The sequence below is a fragment of the Momordica charantia genome, assembly GCF_013281855.1.
Source record: "Momordica charantia cultivar OHB3-1 chromosome 3 unlocalized genomic scaffold, Mcharantia_2.0 BLBB01000003.1, whole genome shotgun sequence".
NCBI classification, from domain to species: Eukaryota; Viridiplantae; Streptophyta; class Magnoliopsida; order Cucurbitales; family Cucurbitaceae; genus Momordica; species Momordica charantia.
In genome coordinates, this window is record NW_028275161.1 from 800,836 (window position 1) to 816,542 (window position 15,707).

At 30.5% G+C, this 15,707-nt stretch overlaps 1 protein-coding gene across 2 annotated transcripts; it reads left to right on the plus strand.

Annotated features, from left to right (window-relative positions):
- The first annotated feature begins 1,349 nt into the window (after positions 1 to 1,349).
- On the plus strand, positions 1,350 to 4,746 carry LOC111022039 (gamma-interferon-responsive lysosomal thiol protein). 2 transcript variants are annotated; one of them, XM_022299201.2, is made up of 5 exons: positions 1,355 to 1,950; positions 2,912 to 2,977; positions 3,407 to 3,547; positions 3,789 to 3,881; positions 4,362 to 4,746. In XM_022299201.2, exons 1-5 carry the CDS (start codon positions 1,657 to 1,659, stop codon positions 4,452 to 4,454), a joined length of 687 nt encoding a protein of 228 aa, XP_022154893.1. In that variant the 5' UTR covers positions 1,355 to 1,656; the 3' UTR covers positions 4,455 to 4,746. The 2 variants fall into 2 exon arrangements, with proteins under 2 accessions (XP_087978245.1, XP_022154893.1); XM_088122119.1 differs by lacking the exon at positions 4,362 to 4,746 and having other exon boundaries at positions 1,350 to 1,950; positions 3,703 to 3,841.
- Positions 4,747 to 15,707: the final 10,961 nt, after the last annotated feature.

Genomic DNA, 15,707 nt, shown 5'->3' on the forward strand with positions numbered 1-15,707 from the left:
ATATTCAAACCTTGCTATCAGCTATAGAAGCTTTAAAAGAAATTACGAGTTTTGTTAGATATTTGTTACTTTAATATCTCATAAAAATTGTGGCCTTATCTTAGCTTTGATCATATTTCGTTTCTTAAAATAAGGTCCATTTTGCAATGTTACATTACAACGACTCTAATGCAACTTCGATCATATTGCAAAATAAACTTAATCAATAAACTTTTTGATTAAGTTTGTTTTGTCTATTCTTGTGATGTTACATCGTAAGGTTAATAATATTTGGCATAAATATGCTCAAAAGATATAATTGAGAATGGTACGTTTAACAAATTATTTAATTAAAAAGTGCATAAATGATTGTAAAATTGAATATAGTTCAAATGGTTAAAGCACTTATTTTTTACTAGAAGTTTACTAAAAAATTGGCACAAATGATTTAAATTTTATTTTACGGACCAATAAAATTATCATATTTCATAGTTTTAGTTAAATAATATTTTCCAATCTTTTGTTGACTTCCATAGTTTTAATTAAAAAAGAAACGTAGGGAAAAGAATTTTAAAATCATAAATACCTAGTTCAACCGTAATTGACATTTAATTCCTATAAAGTGGGAGGTTCAAACCATCATACCCCAATTTGTCGTACTAAAAAAATACAATAATGTAGTTAATGACAGTATAAATATAGCTTCTTACTTTCATAGATTTGTAACAATTTAATACTTGAACTTTAGCATATCGTAACAATTTAATTTTCGTAGTTTAAAATTTGAAACAATGATCATGTGATCGTGTCTATTCTAGTAGCAGATCCATGCATATAAATATAAGGTAAAAAAAATTAATTTTAAACTAAAATTTGACAATATATATCAATTTGTACATTACAAGTTTTGTAATTTTTATTAAATTTTAAAATATCTATTTTAGTCTCTAAATTTAAGGGAATCATTTGAGTTCTTGTTTGATTATATTTGCACCTAAAATTTCCTTACCCAATACAAATCGAGGACCTGATTTGAGTATATAATCACCTTAACTTGTTAGTACAAGTTCCTAAATTTTGAAAATGTCATTTTAGTTTTTAAATTTTAAAGAAATAATTATTTTAGTCTATATTTTTACTTTGATTTTAACAAATTAATAACATGAATTCAAATTTATACTCACCACAACTGCTCAGTACACATACTCAAAACGATATTATTAATTTGTTAAAATTAAAATAAAAAGTACGAACAAAAATAGATAATTTTATAAAATTCAGATAATAAAATAGATATTTTTAAAATTTAATAACGAAATGAAAAAAAAAATGTTGGAACCACAAAAAAAGATTTTGGACCTTATAAATATTCTAGAAGCGCGAGCCACCGCCTGAAATTTCTCTGTTTTTATCGGTTCGCTGTTTTCTTTCTTCCTTAGATTAATTTCACGGCCGATCGGACCACCGGGCCTCCGGCGGTAGGATCAGACACCGATAAGGTCTCCGTTCTCTAATCAATAAGCTGAAGCTGAATCGAGATTGAATTTCTGACCGAATTCCGGGCACGTGGATCGGAGGATCAGAGCCGAATCTTCAGCGATGGAAATCGAAGGAGTAGACTCGTAATTTGCAATCTTGCTTGACAAATCGAATTATTGTGTTATCGCATTCGTATACATGGATTCTAGGGCAAGAATCCCCTCCTTTGCTTGCCTCTTTCATCTCCTACTCTTGCTATGCTCTTTGGTCTCAGCTTTCGATGATTCATCTTCCATAACGGCAAACTCTAACGACGGGAGTGGGAAAGTTTCGCTTGATGTTTACTATGAGTCGCTCTGTCCGGACAGCGTGAAATTTATAGTGGACGATCTGATTAAGTTGTTCGAGGGAGGACTCGTCTCCATTGTTGATCTTAGACTCGTTCCCTACGGCAATGCGAGAGTCGGTCGAAACAGTTCCATCACTTGCCAGGTCTTCCTTTAAATTGATCTTCAGCTTTTCTTTATGCTTTGTTTGGAATCAAAAAAGTATGAGAAATAATTTTGAATCACGTGAGTTGAAAGAAACAGAAATGTTCTTTAAATTGTTGTTTCATTTGGACTGAGCATAATTTTATTAATTTTTTTTTAGGATGTTTGCTAGAAATGAAAAGAAATTAAGAATTTTATTAATGTGGCATTTCTACCCTAATGTGTGAATGAAAAATGAAATCTGATTAATTAAGTTTGACATTCTGTAATACATTTTGGTGAGGATTTAATTTCAAGAGATAACAAAAACGGGAATTCATTTGGATTTAAAATCCTCTCATATCCTGTGGAAAAAAGAGGGTTATTGATGATGACTCGAAAAATGGCATTTACAGCTGCAGCCAATTCTGATTTCATGACTTAATTATTAATTTCCTGGCCCAAGGTGGAGGAATCGGAGAAAGAGAAGGGAATTAGTATAGCAATTATGTCTAAAGATTGATTACTTAGAGCTCGTTTGGTAACGTTTCTATTTCTTGTTTCTCATTTCCAATTTTCTTAAAAAATCTAAACATTTTGCAACTAACTATGTTTTTTGTTTTTCGTTTTCTGGGAATATTCTCAAAATTGTATTTAAATTTTGGAAACAACAAAGAACTTCTAAAATATAAAGAAAAAGATTGTTTGATCATACTTGAATTTGGGGTCATACAATTCATTTTTCTTTATTAAAAATGAAAAAACAAAAACAAAAAACAAGAACGTTACCAAATAGGTCCTTAGAATCTTACACTAAAAACTGGTGATGTGATATGGTATAATTTGTAGCTTTTGGCGGATTATGAGAGCTTAGACTCCAAAACATAGTAGTAATCAACTCTTTACACAACATGCATATGCACATAAGGATATACTATACTTGATGATTCTGATGAACTTTTATTTTGTGGTGATGATTTCAGCATGGTCCTTCTGAATGTTTTCTGAACACCGTGGAAGCCTGTGCTATTAATGCCTGGCCTGAGCTGGTAAGTCTCACGACGAGAGCCAATTGGTCAGTTTTCAATGCGAGTTTCTTCCTTTCTCATCCAATTCAATCACTGAACTTATGTGACATTCAGCCATGCAACTACTTAATATTCAGATACTCTGGTTGAGGTGAGAGTAAAAAAGTTCTACAATGTGCATGGATTTTCTGGAAGAGTATCATGACTTATTTTCGTGTGTTGCTTTGTAATCAACGAGCTTAATGTAGTTGGCTGTTGTTATCTATTTGGTAAATTGGTACTCCATTAACTGTTTCTAAACCTGAGATTCAGAAAGTCATGAACATGATATAACTGGCTTGTTATCTCTTTTGATCACTTTTGAATTATTAAATAGCACTTGCACATAATGTTAACATGCATGATGGATGAGCTGGAATGCTAAGTTTTGGTTCAAATTTGTGAATGTAGACAGGGCATTTTCCTTTTATTTTCTGTGTTGAGGCTGTGGTGTACGAGCGGAAATATACCCAATGGGAAACTTGCTACGAGAAATTGGGATTGGATCCAAAGCCTGTTTATGAATGCTATTCTTCTGGGCTTGGGAAAGAGGTGAGTTACTTAAACTAACTCAGATAAGGCATTTTATTGTTTGCTGATAAATTGTTTGAGGAGAGTTGTAACAATGTGATTAATGATTCAACACGGTTAGAGGTATGATAGAATTTAAAACTGAAATTTGAACCTGTATCGAATGGTTATTTCAGGTTTCACAAGCTTTATTGTGCACTAAATGGAAACTAGTCCTTGAGGATTGATTGTGTTTATGACGAGAATTCTCATCTCTGTGCAGCTTGAACTACAATATGCAGCCGAAACCGACCATCTTCAGCCTCCTCATAAATACGTTCCTTGGGTGGTTGTTGATGGACAACCACTTTATGAGGTTTGTTTCTTTGAATCTATTCTCTCAACACATCCAAACACACTCACAAACTTAGCCTTTACACTCGATCACGTGCACATCGTGGAGGCTTTGATTAATCACCGGGATGAATTTTAAACAAGAACTATCATAAATTTAATGTCACTAGGCAAACCGAATCATCACATTTCTTTTTTTCCCTCTTACACCAAATTTTACATGCCACTTATTTCTCAAAGAAGTGATGCTTTGGCTCTGCAAGCATGAGATTGGTTTTTCACAAAGTGATTTGTCATTAATTTATAGACATTAACTGTTTAAGACATATACCCTCTACCAAAGTCAATTTGATTGCTCAATTAATTAAGACATATATGTCTTCGATCAAAAGGTCAGAATTCTCACCTCCACGTATTGAACTAAAAAAAATGCAGAGTTTAAACACTTTGATTTGAACTCAACCATTCACGTAAAGCTTTGCATAATTTCGCCCTTCTGCAGGACTTTGAAAACTTTGTGAGCTATATCTGTAAGGCGTATAAAGGTTCTTATGTGCCAAGCGCTTGTAGGGCTGAATCCCTCAGTGCCATTTAAAGAGGTAGAAAAGGAAAGTTTATAAAGCTACTGGTTTTATCTGCAATAATGTTGATCAGAATTAGCACCTTCTGCATCTTCTCTAATCTTGATCTTCTAGGTCAAAATTAGCAAAGTTCATCCATCTTTTGCATAAGTTTCAGTGTAGCGGTTCTATTTTAACATTTTTCAGTTATACTCTTCGTATTGATGAATGTTAAAATGGACCGATATAAGTTTACATGATATGATAATTAGTGAGAGCTGTCAGAACGAAGTTGGTGGAAATTTTGAAATTTTTTTTTTCTTTTTAGGTGGCTCTCTTCATCCTCTAAAACTTTTTGCCAGCTCTATTATGTGTCTAAATTTATCATCAGTCAACTTTAATACTCAGATCGGTAAAACATAAAGAACTAAAGAACTTTTTAAATGGGTCAAATTGAAAAAGGTTAAGAAAAAGTTAGGACTAAAAGATATTTGTAGCCTTTATAAATAAATAATTAGCATGCTGTTTAATAATAACTGAATATTTTATTCTAATATAATTTACGGATAAAATTAGGTTCTTGAATTTGTTTTGATCGACGTTGAATTGAATTAATGTGAAGTGGGTAATATATATTAATTATTAGGGTAGACATTATTTATTATTTACCATGTTAAAAATAAGAAATTATTTGGGTTAACTACAAAAAGAGTTTTAATTGAGGCTGGAATTTCTTTTCACTTAGTCCTGTTGTGCAGCTATTCTAATTTACGTAGTTGCTCCCGAATTTCTTTTCGTAACTATTTTCGATTTTATAGCCATCAACCATCAAGTTTTAACATTACACTTTTAAAATGTAATATTTCCACATAAAATAAAATTTCTCCACTCCAATCTAGACCATCAATTTCAACGTCTTATTTGAAGGGTCATGAGCCCAACTTAATTCAACTTTGGGCTACATATTGATTCGATCCAAAATTACTCCCTCACTAAAACCATAGTGTCATATTTGTAAATTTGTTATAGGAAAAAATAATTTATAAATGTGACAATGTTTTTTTCTGGTATATCATTAATATGTTATTTTTGTATCATTCGTGATAAACTATGTCATTAATGTATCAATATATAGGATAATATTGATACATCATTTACGCGATAATCGATATATCAATATAAAGCTATTTGTCTACTGTTGATAAAATATATTATGAATGTCTCAATAAAGCACATTGTTAATATACCATTTTTATATCACTAATATACTTAATATAAAATTCACAAGTGATACATGTTTATTATTGATTTTTGAATTCTTACATTTATGATTTCGGTCATTTTTACAAAATATTTTATCATGTGACAAATCTGTTAAAATTTGCTATTATTGCAAAACCCGTTTATATAACACCATTTTTTTCTTCTCAGACTTTCACAAACCTTATCTTTATATTTATTTCATGTACAATAAACTTTATTTATTACCTTAATTAATATTTAAAATACGTTGAAGAACGATTTAGTTTTTATAGTTGAAACTTCTTACTACTTAGTTCTTAAAACTATAAGATATAGCCGTTTAATTTTTAACAATTTAATTTGTACCTCATCGACTTGTTATTCCTCTTTTGCATAGGAATCAAGTGGCTCTTACATCAAATATCGTTATACAAACAAGATATTTCATTATAGAAACTAAGCTGTCCAAAAAAACAAAAAACAAAAAATATTAAAATTTAAGACTAACTCATTAAAAGAACCAAATTGTTATGAAATCTGTCATTCCAACTGAAAGATTCTGGTTTTTAACTGCTTCCTATTTTTTCCTAAAAATAAAAATAATAATAATAATAAAAAACAACAAAACAAAAAAATAAAAATAAATAAATTGATTCCTCTTAAAATCAACGGTATGGAACTTAAAATAAATGTAATAATGGGCGATTCATAAATACTCTTCAATTCCTAGAAATTTTAAAAAGAGGAAGAAAAAAGGTTGGCTGACGTAAATGGGTCCCAAATGTTTGAAGTCATATTCTCAAATATATATATATATATATTTAGACCTTGTATAAAAAATTTCAATTTAATCGCTTATATTTTAATATTTTTGATCTAGTCTCTCACTATAGGTAAATTTTAAAATTAACGGAAGATAAACTTACATGATCTAACACTTAGCGTATTGATAGACATTTAGGTGCCATTGTAGATATCTGATCTCTTCAGATGCTCGGAATTTTAGACGTTCTAAATTTAAGATAACCACGTTCGTTTTGTAATAAAATTTATAAGAATATCTAGAAATATTTAAATAGTCACGTTTGTTTTGTAGGATTTATCGTGGAAATATTGTCAATTTATATGATTTATATGTTAAATTTAATATTATTTGAATTCATATAAAAAATTACTTTTATTAATTTAATATTGTATTTTTATGTCAATTTTAGTTTATGTTTGGTGACTATTGGAAGAGTAAAATAAAGGAAAGATTGCACATTATATTTGAATTAAAATAAATTAAGATATTATATATTTGACTAATGTTTATTTTATATCTAAATGTAGCATATAAATAAAATTATATTTAGGTATTTATCAATAAATTAGTGTATACATTTATTTTTCAAATAAAATAAAATAAGTGAGAAATAAAATATTATTGATGAAAAAAATATTATAGAACAAAAATGACGAGGGACAAATTTGTTAAAAGGAGATACCCTCAACACGGGAATCTTAGGGCTCGTTTGGTAACGTTCCTGTTTCTTTATTTTTAATGAAGAAAAATGTATTGCATGGTTCAATATCTAAGAGTTCAAGTATGATAAAACATTCTTTTTATTTATGTTTTGGAATAAATTGGAAATGGGAACAAAAAATGAGAAACTAGTTTTTGTTGTTTCCAAAAATTCTATACAATTATGAGGATGTTCCCAAAAAAGGAAAAACAAGAAACAAAGTTAGAATAAAAATACTTAGATTTCTTAATAAAACTGGAAACGAGAAACAAGAAACGAAAATGTTACCAAACGAGTCCTTAAAAATCCATATTACATGAGGGCATCTAAAATTGCTTAGATGCCTTCCTTATAGGCATCTAAAAATTCCCGATATCCAACATTCCTATCAAACAAATACGAGAATCTGGATGTACATCCCATGTGATTCTCAGATTCTCCTGAAACAAACGACCCCTTAGAGTAAAAATATTATATACGAGAGAAAATTTATAACTCCACCAAATTTTGAATTTTTTTCTATTGATAGTTTTTTTCTTCTTCTTTAAATTCTGCCAATTCACCGAGTATTATTTCATATAAATTTGTCATCAGTCAATTTTAATATTCCCATTATATTGAATAACTAAATTGAAAAATTTTAAAACAGAAGAAACTAAAATAATTTTTTTTAAACAATAGAGTTTTTTTCTTTTATTTTTTTCAGAATTTTTAGTACAATACGTGGGGATGAAGATTTGAGTTTACCTTTTAGTAAAAAATAGATGTCTTAATCAGTTGAGTTACGTTCAAGTTGAATTTAATTTTTGAGTTTAACACGTGAAACTAAATTAAAAAAAAAATACTTAGAATATCAAAACTTAAAACATATTTTAGTGAGATAAAAAAAATAAAAAAAAATTCCATCGTGTGAGTGAGAAGCAGAAGCAGAAGCAGTGCACCCACGACTCAACAGTAACTCAACTGTAGTAATCAAAATTGTTTAAAATACAACCACAAATTTTTATTAAAAAATTTCGTTAAAATATTACAAAATACGACAGGGTAATCTTTTAAAATTACAAGAAATAAAATCAACTTTCTAAAATTATATAGACTAAAACAATAAAAATTAAAAATATATAAATCAAAAGAGTATTTAAAAGTAATAATAATAATAATAAAAGGAAATAAAGACATTGCGAATTTAATTTGGTATTTACCTGCTGGAAGGCGAAGGGGAAAAATGTGAAAACGACAGTCGTTTTGGGTTTTTGGAATCCAAAGAAAAGAGCATCACGCAGCGTTTGTCAGAAGATCTACGCTCCCGATTTGCTGTCGGCGACTCTTTATACAATTTGTCAAATTTCCCTGGTCCCACTCTCTCTCTCTAAAAGTCATTTTTCTCTCTCCCCTATTTTCTTATTTATTTATTTATCTTTTACCGTCCATAAATTTTTAATATTCTCGTAGTATTTACTCGTATTTAAATAAAAAAGATAGTATGGAGAATTATCCCGAACTAAAAACTTTGGTGTGTAAGAGATTCGTGACAGGAGAATTCAATGTTTACTAAAGTATTAATGAAATATAATAAATATTAAAAAATTCTAATATGAATTATACGCGTGATAGTATTTATTTATTAACTTGTATGAGTTTATATTGTCAATGTTGGTATTTTATTAATATTTTCATACCTATGAAATTTTTATACTTTAATCCTTTATTTGTTGAAATATAAACTTTGCCTTTAAAATATACTCTCCTTTCTCATTTAATCTAAAAATTTCAAAAGTTGAATATTAGTCCAAGTTTTATGGTCAATTATTATTCTGGGAAGTAGCGGTTGTTGATTAATTTTCAATAACAAAAGACTAAAAATCATCAAACGAACCTACTTTTTAGTTTTTAAAATTTTGCTAAAATTTTGAAAACCTTTTTAAAACGTGATAACAAAATAAAAAAAGCAGATCGGTAGGAAATTGTTATCAAATGGGGTAAAAAAAAAAAGAAAATTATACTAAATATAAAATAATGAATATGTATTATAAAGATATTTTTATTTTTATTTTTCGTTTTTCAAAAATGTCACAGAAGTCACACTACTTGTTGATTTCATGTGATTGTATTAACTTGCCATTTATGTCATTTTTGTAAAATTTTAAACATAATGTTATTCATATATATATATATATATATACAAATTCCTTCGGTGCTATTTTTGTAATTCCTTAAAAAAAATTATATTAAAGCCAACAGGAAGAAAGTAAGTTACATAATTAGAAATCTTATAGGACAATTTTAAAATTTTAAAAAATAGTATATTTAGACAATATATAAACTAGTGATATTATTTTTAACTTGTTTAATAAAACGTTTTAGCAGCAACCATTTTTCCCCCATTTCAGAATTGATTAGATCCCAATATAGTTAATTTTGTCCAAATACAATTGATTGGTGACTCTACTCTAAAAATAAAAAATAAAAAACAAAAAAGATTTGTGACAGTGAAATTATATTCGTTTCATATAAGAAGTCAAATATGTACAGTAAAATGCATCTCTGATATTTTAAAATTTAAAAATCTCTTTTTTAGTGCTACGACAGGAGTTTAAAAAAACTTTTTAAAATATAAAAATTTAACTAAATATGAGATATTAATCTCACGAGTACTTTGTAGTTCACTAGCACATTGATTCTAGTAAAAAGCAAATTTGATTCTCGTATTGTTTGATCTTAAAAAGCAAATTTAATTTTCGTATTAGTTCATTAATATTGTTTGATCCTAAAAGATCAAGTTTGGAATCCACGAAGGTCGAAGAAGACGGGATGATCTTCCTAGTCCTCCGAAGAACCTGCAAAACAAAGTTAGTATTCTGACGAGCAAGTTAGCTCTTATCCAATCTAACTCAATGAATACAAATGGATTCACGTACTTTGTAATAGGAGTAGACATCTCTATTTATAGAGATTGGATATGACAAAAATTTCGATATGGGGGTAATGGTCGTCCGACCGTCCGCAAAACACGACGTGTTGTTTGATTTAAAGAGTTTACTGGACATTTCCTTGAATGCATTATTTTCAGGTCGGCTCGAACCATTTAAATAGACTCATAGTAGAGAACGACCAGCTCATCTGCTTCTGACTTGAAGGGACTTGAACAAATTATTATAATTTAAAACAGGTTTTAACCCAAGTACCTTTACGATGCTGACACGTGCCATGTGATAATTTTCCTCCGAACAATTATGACTCAATCTTGTTGAGTAATAATTTTCTTTATATTTAGTCCAATAATAATAATAATAATAATAATCTTCTTTATATATTATTAAAACAATTACATTTTTTTAATGCACATGGTGTGCAATATATATAAATTAATACAAATTTAAAATACTTTATGAAGATTGCATCCAAGAAAATACTTCATTGACATGAATTATTTATAAAGCCTCAACTAATACATTTATAACCTTATTATCTTATATTAAGCTTACCGTGACCACCAAATTAATTAGGAAAGATTATATATATATATATATATATATATATATAATACAAGTCTATTCGCTCAATTTAAAAAAAAAATTTATTCTCTAAACTTTTAGGTTTGTATCTAATAGGTTTAGTAGACTTCAAAAAATATCTAATAGATATTTAAACGGTTAATGTTGTGTTTAATAGATAATAAACTGTCTAATATTATTTAAAATTAAAGAATTTATTAAATATAAAATTAAATTTTGTGTCTAGTATAGAACTATAAGTTTTCAATTTAGAATCTCTAATATGTTTGTAAATTAAAAAAAAATGTTGAATATGTCAAAGAATACTGAACACAAAATTGAAAGTTCAGGAATCTATTAGCTATACACAAAATTGAAAATTTAAGAATAGACACTTTAAAAAATTTAGAGACGTATTAGACATAAAATTAAAAATTTCATAGACATATTAGATACTTTCTATGTTGGGAAAAAAAATATAGATAATCGATCCTCCTGTAAGTTCTTCAAATATGAACTATTTGATTTTCCTCTTCCACAGACTAACGGCAGATAAGTAAGTAACAATAACAAAGGAATAAGAGATAGGGATAGAAAAGTTTTAACACCACAGGGTTTATACTGGTTCGCCCTTATCTTGGGAATACGTCCAATCTTTTGCAAAAAAAGCAGGTTCAACTATAGTTGGGAATATTACAATGGAGATCTCACTCAAAATATTATTATCTTGCTTCTAAGTACCTTAACAATGGTTACCTAGGATTACACAATTGGAAATACCCTCACTAAACCCACGAGATGCAAACTCTTTTTTCATACACTGTCCACAACACTCAAGTCTCTCTTATTTGGACTCTGTATAAATGAAATCTTAACAAAAAGGTTCTATTTATAAGAGGTCAAATATTCTAATCCTTATAGAAAAAACAATATTGTAATCCTTATAAGACAATAATATCCTACTCCTTGTAGGAATTGATAGTAGTGTTTGAAAATCCTTTTCCTCGTAGGACACGGATCATCTGTTTTGGCTCCATTATCCCAACAATCTCCCACTGGGAGACCAAACATCGATCTTGCCTCCCACTGTAACAACAGTCTATGATAATCTTGGAAAACTCCAAGGCTTCTACTGCAACAACGTGTGATTTTCTTGAAAAAATCTTCAAGGCTTCTCCTGCAAGTTTAAAAACTTGTAAAACAAAATATCAGAAATCACTGGTCTCATCTGTCTTTGCCCTAAGGTCGGGCAATCTACGTGGTCTTGTCTCCCAGACGCAAGAGACACAGCCATGTGCTCCCACTCAAACTAAGTGGCGATATCTGAAGCTTCCTTCTTCGTTCTCAAACACTGATTCTTGAAGAAAGAACTTCCCACTGATGACTTGACAACTATTCAAGCCTGCTGCCAGAATTGAAACTTCATTCTTTACCTCAGCACCTACTGAGTTTATCTTATCTGATGCAACTGTTCGCTAACGCGACTTCATCAATTCACCCATTCGTCTGAGAACTGGAGATAATCCCAGACAACCTAAAGAACATGTTATCGTTCTTTGACTTCCCAATTGTTCTTCCTGAATTGATGGCAGATTCTCCTGATCTGTTCTGGTTGTCTTTGTTGGTGGTTCAATCCTTCCTCTTTGGACACCATCTGCAACTTGCATCTGCTGTTTCAATGATCCTCTGGCAACACTCAATTGCGACGTGTAAACTGTAGATTTTCTATGGCCAACTGCCACCAACTTGGATCCTTTGGTGAGCTTCCACTGGTTCCCACCAAACTCACTTTGATAACCATCATCGTCCAACTTACCTGTAGAGATAAGGTTCATTCTGATACTGGGTACATACCTGACATCTCGTAGTAATAACTTAGTCTCACTATTGGTCTTCAATCGTATATTTCCAATCCCTTTGGTCTTGGAAAGTTTTCCATTCCCCATCCTCACGTGGCCGCAATTGCCTCTTCTGAAAGATGTGAATAATCTTCTATTTGAAGATATGTATACTGAAGCTGCGCTGTTTATTACCCACTCTGATGACTGGTTTCCTATTTCTGTGTTGCTTTCAACACAGACGAGGGCATTGTCTACAACTGCATTTGACTCCGCCATATACCTTTTCAGATCCTCTTTTAACATTCTACAGTTTTTCTTGATGTGGTCTTTTTTGTGGCAGTGAAAACATTCAACATCTCTCTTCCAATCCCACCTACTATGCTTCTGCTGCCTGTCATCAGACGCAACCTTCTCTTTACTTTTTTCGACAGCCAATGTTGAACCTTGTACAAAAGTAGATTCTTTTCCACTTCGCTTTCTGCGAACTTCTTCAGTAATTGCCGCATCACAAATTTCTGAAAATTTCAAAGATTTGTCTCCTAACAAATTGGACATTGTTGTCTTCATCATTTCCCAACTTTCAGGTAAAGATGTTAGCAACTGAATAGCATTCACTTCGTCACTAAAAGTAATCTTAACTGATGCCAATTGATTGATTAATTTTGTGACCTCATTTATGTGGGAATTGACAGAAGTATTCTTTTCCATTTGAATGTTAAAGAACCTCCTTACGAGATATACCTTATTATTAGCTGAGGGTTTCTCGTACCTATTCTCCAGTGCTTTCATCAAATCTATTGTTGTCGTTTCGTTTGCTACGAGACTTGCCACATTCATCGACAAACATAATCTGATAAAGGCAACTGCCTGTTCATTCGTCTCCACCCAATCTTCATCTTTCATCCCTGCTGGTCGTTCCTTTAAAGCTTTATTCAACTTCTTGCAGGTCAATTAATCCTTAATCTGCATCTTCCAATATTCGAAATTGGCCCCATCGAACTTCATGATTCCTTCAAAACCTGACTTCTCTGCTGATCTCATGATCTCTGAACCAAACTCTTTGATACCAATTGTTGGGAAAAAAATATAGATCAATCGATCCTCCTGTAAGTTCTTCAAATAGGAACTATTTGATTTTCCCCTTCCATAGACTAACAGCATATAAGTAAGTAACAATAACAAAGGAATAAGAGATAGGGATAGAAAAGCTTAACACCATGGGATTATACTGGTTCGCCCCTATCTTGGGACTACGTTCAGTCTTCTGCAAAAAAAACAGGTTCAACTATAGTTGGGAATATTACAATGAAGATCTCACTCAAGATATTACTATCTTGCTTCTAAGTACCTTAGGAATGGTTACCTAGAATTACACAATTGGAAATACCCTCACTAAACCCACGAGATACAAACTCTTTTTTCATACACTGTCCACAACCACTCAAGTCTCCCTTATTTAGATTCTGTACAAATGAAACCTTAACAAAATGGTTCTATTTATAAGAGGTCAAATATCTCAATCCTTATGGGAAAAACAATATTGTAATCCTTATAAGATAATAATATCCTACTCCTCGTAGGAATTGGTAGTAGTGTTTGAAAATCCTTTTCCTCGTAAGACACGAGTCATCTGTTTTGGCTCAATTATCCCAACATTCTAAAGTTCGTAGACTTGTCAAACACAAATGCATAATAAGTTTAGAGATGTATTCAAAAAAAAAAATCATTTAATTATCTTCGTAAAGAGATACTACCTTTTTTTTAGTTAAATAACATATGAAGTTTGAATTTAAACCTCCAATCTTTTTAATTGTTCAGTAGATTACAATATTGATTATCTTATGATAATTAGTTTCGAATTTAAGGCTAAGATATGCCAAATGTCCCAATCCCTTAAATAATTTTTAATTTAGTCCTTCTTTTAAAATTTTCAACTTTTAGTCTTAATGCCTTATAAATTTTCAATTAGATTCTTCCTTAAAAAGATGGTTAATTATATTTAGGAAAAGCTAATAATTCATTAAATAATTATTTATTACCATATAATTTGGAGAAGTGGGCATGCGACTAGGACATACTACTTGAAAAAAATTGATTTTTTTTCTTCTTTTTTTTGGTCAATAGATTAGATGTTATGTGTCACGTAACATTTATTAGATCGTTTTTCTAGTGACATGTTAATGTGTTAAATAAAAGATAATTTAATGATACACTAATGTATCGTTAATAATATTTTATAAAATGACTTAATTAAGAATTTTTAATACATTAAACATATAATCGAGAATTATAAACGATTAATACCAAAAAAAGATTATGATTTTTTTTGTATGTTTAGTCAAAATATATCCATTCTAAATCTGTGACATCTCGAGTTGATATCATGTTAAACAATCTATCCACCCAAAAGCTTACACAACCTTCCACAAGTCTTTGATCAATGGACTTGTTATTTTTGAGTGTCAACCAAGCACCAAAACTTTCCTACATTATTTTGTTGATTTCATTAAATTATGAAATTAAAAATCTACCCTAATTGTAGATATATGAATTTATGGACATGTAGAGAGTTCAGACACTTTGGACCACCACAATGGTAACATTCATTACGACACTCTTTTGTAAATTTCACTTATAAATGTTTATTAATTTCTATAGATTATTTTGTTTGTTTCATTAAATTATGGAATTTGCATCTAACATAGAAAATTCAAACTATAGACATATGATGTATTTATAAGCATTGTCGGTGGTCAAAAATCAAATCGACACGTGTAGGTTTATTCTTAGTTCGAGACATCATAAATTGACGTCAGAATCCAACACTCCTTACCGAGCTGAGACGAGAAAATGAACCCAATCGACCTGAGGACTCCGACCTCATATCCGACCACCGACCTAGGGGCTCGACAGGCATAACCGTATGTCGTAACTAATTAACTGTCATGTCTCCCCCAGCCTGCCTATAAAAGGGACATTTCGTCCACAAATCAGGAATGCAATTCTCTCCGAGAACGACCTAAAACTTCTGAGCTCGTATTGACTTGGACGTCATAGTGTCTGTTCCTTGTGCAGGTTCACTTGTGAGCACCTTGAAGTATCGTCCACGTCAACTCGTCACCGCGTGCAAGTTCGGTCGAAAAACAGCATCAACAAGCATGCTGGGAGGTAAGAGGGTTGGAGCACCACAATGTTAACATTAACAT

What these genes read in the sequence shown, in the direction of transcription:
- LOC111022039 (XM_022299201.2), top strand. Translation starts at nt 1,657, where the DNA reads ATGGATTCTAGGGCAAGAATCCCCTCCTTTGCTTGCCTCTTTCATCTC. An exon ending in ACAGTTCCATCACTTGCCAG is followed by an intron (nt 1,951 to 2,911) that starts GTCTTCCTTTAA and finishes TGATGATTTCAG; the next exon opens with CATGGTCCTTCTGAATGTTT. An exon ending in ATGGACAACCACTTTATGAG is followed by an intron (nt 3,882 to 4,361) that starts GTTTGTTTCTTT and finishes GCCCTTCTGCAG; the next exon opens with GACTTTGAAAACTTTGTGAG.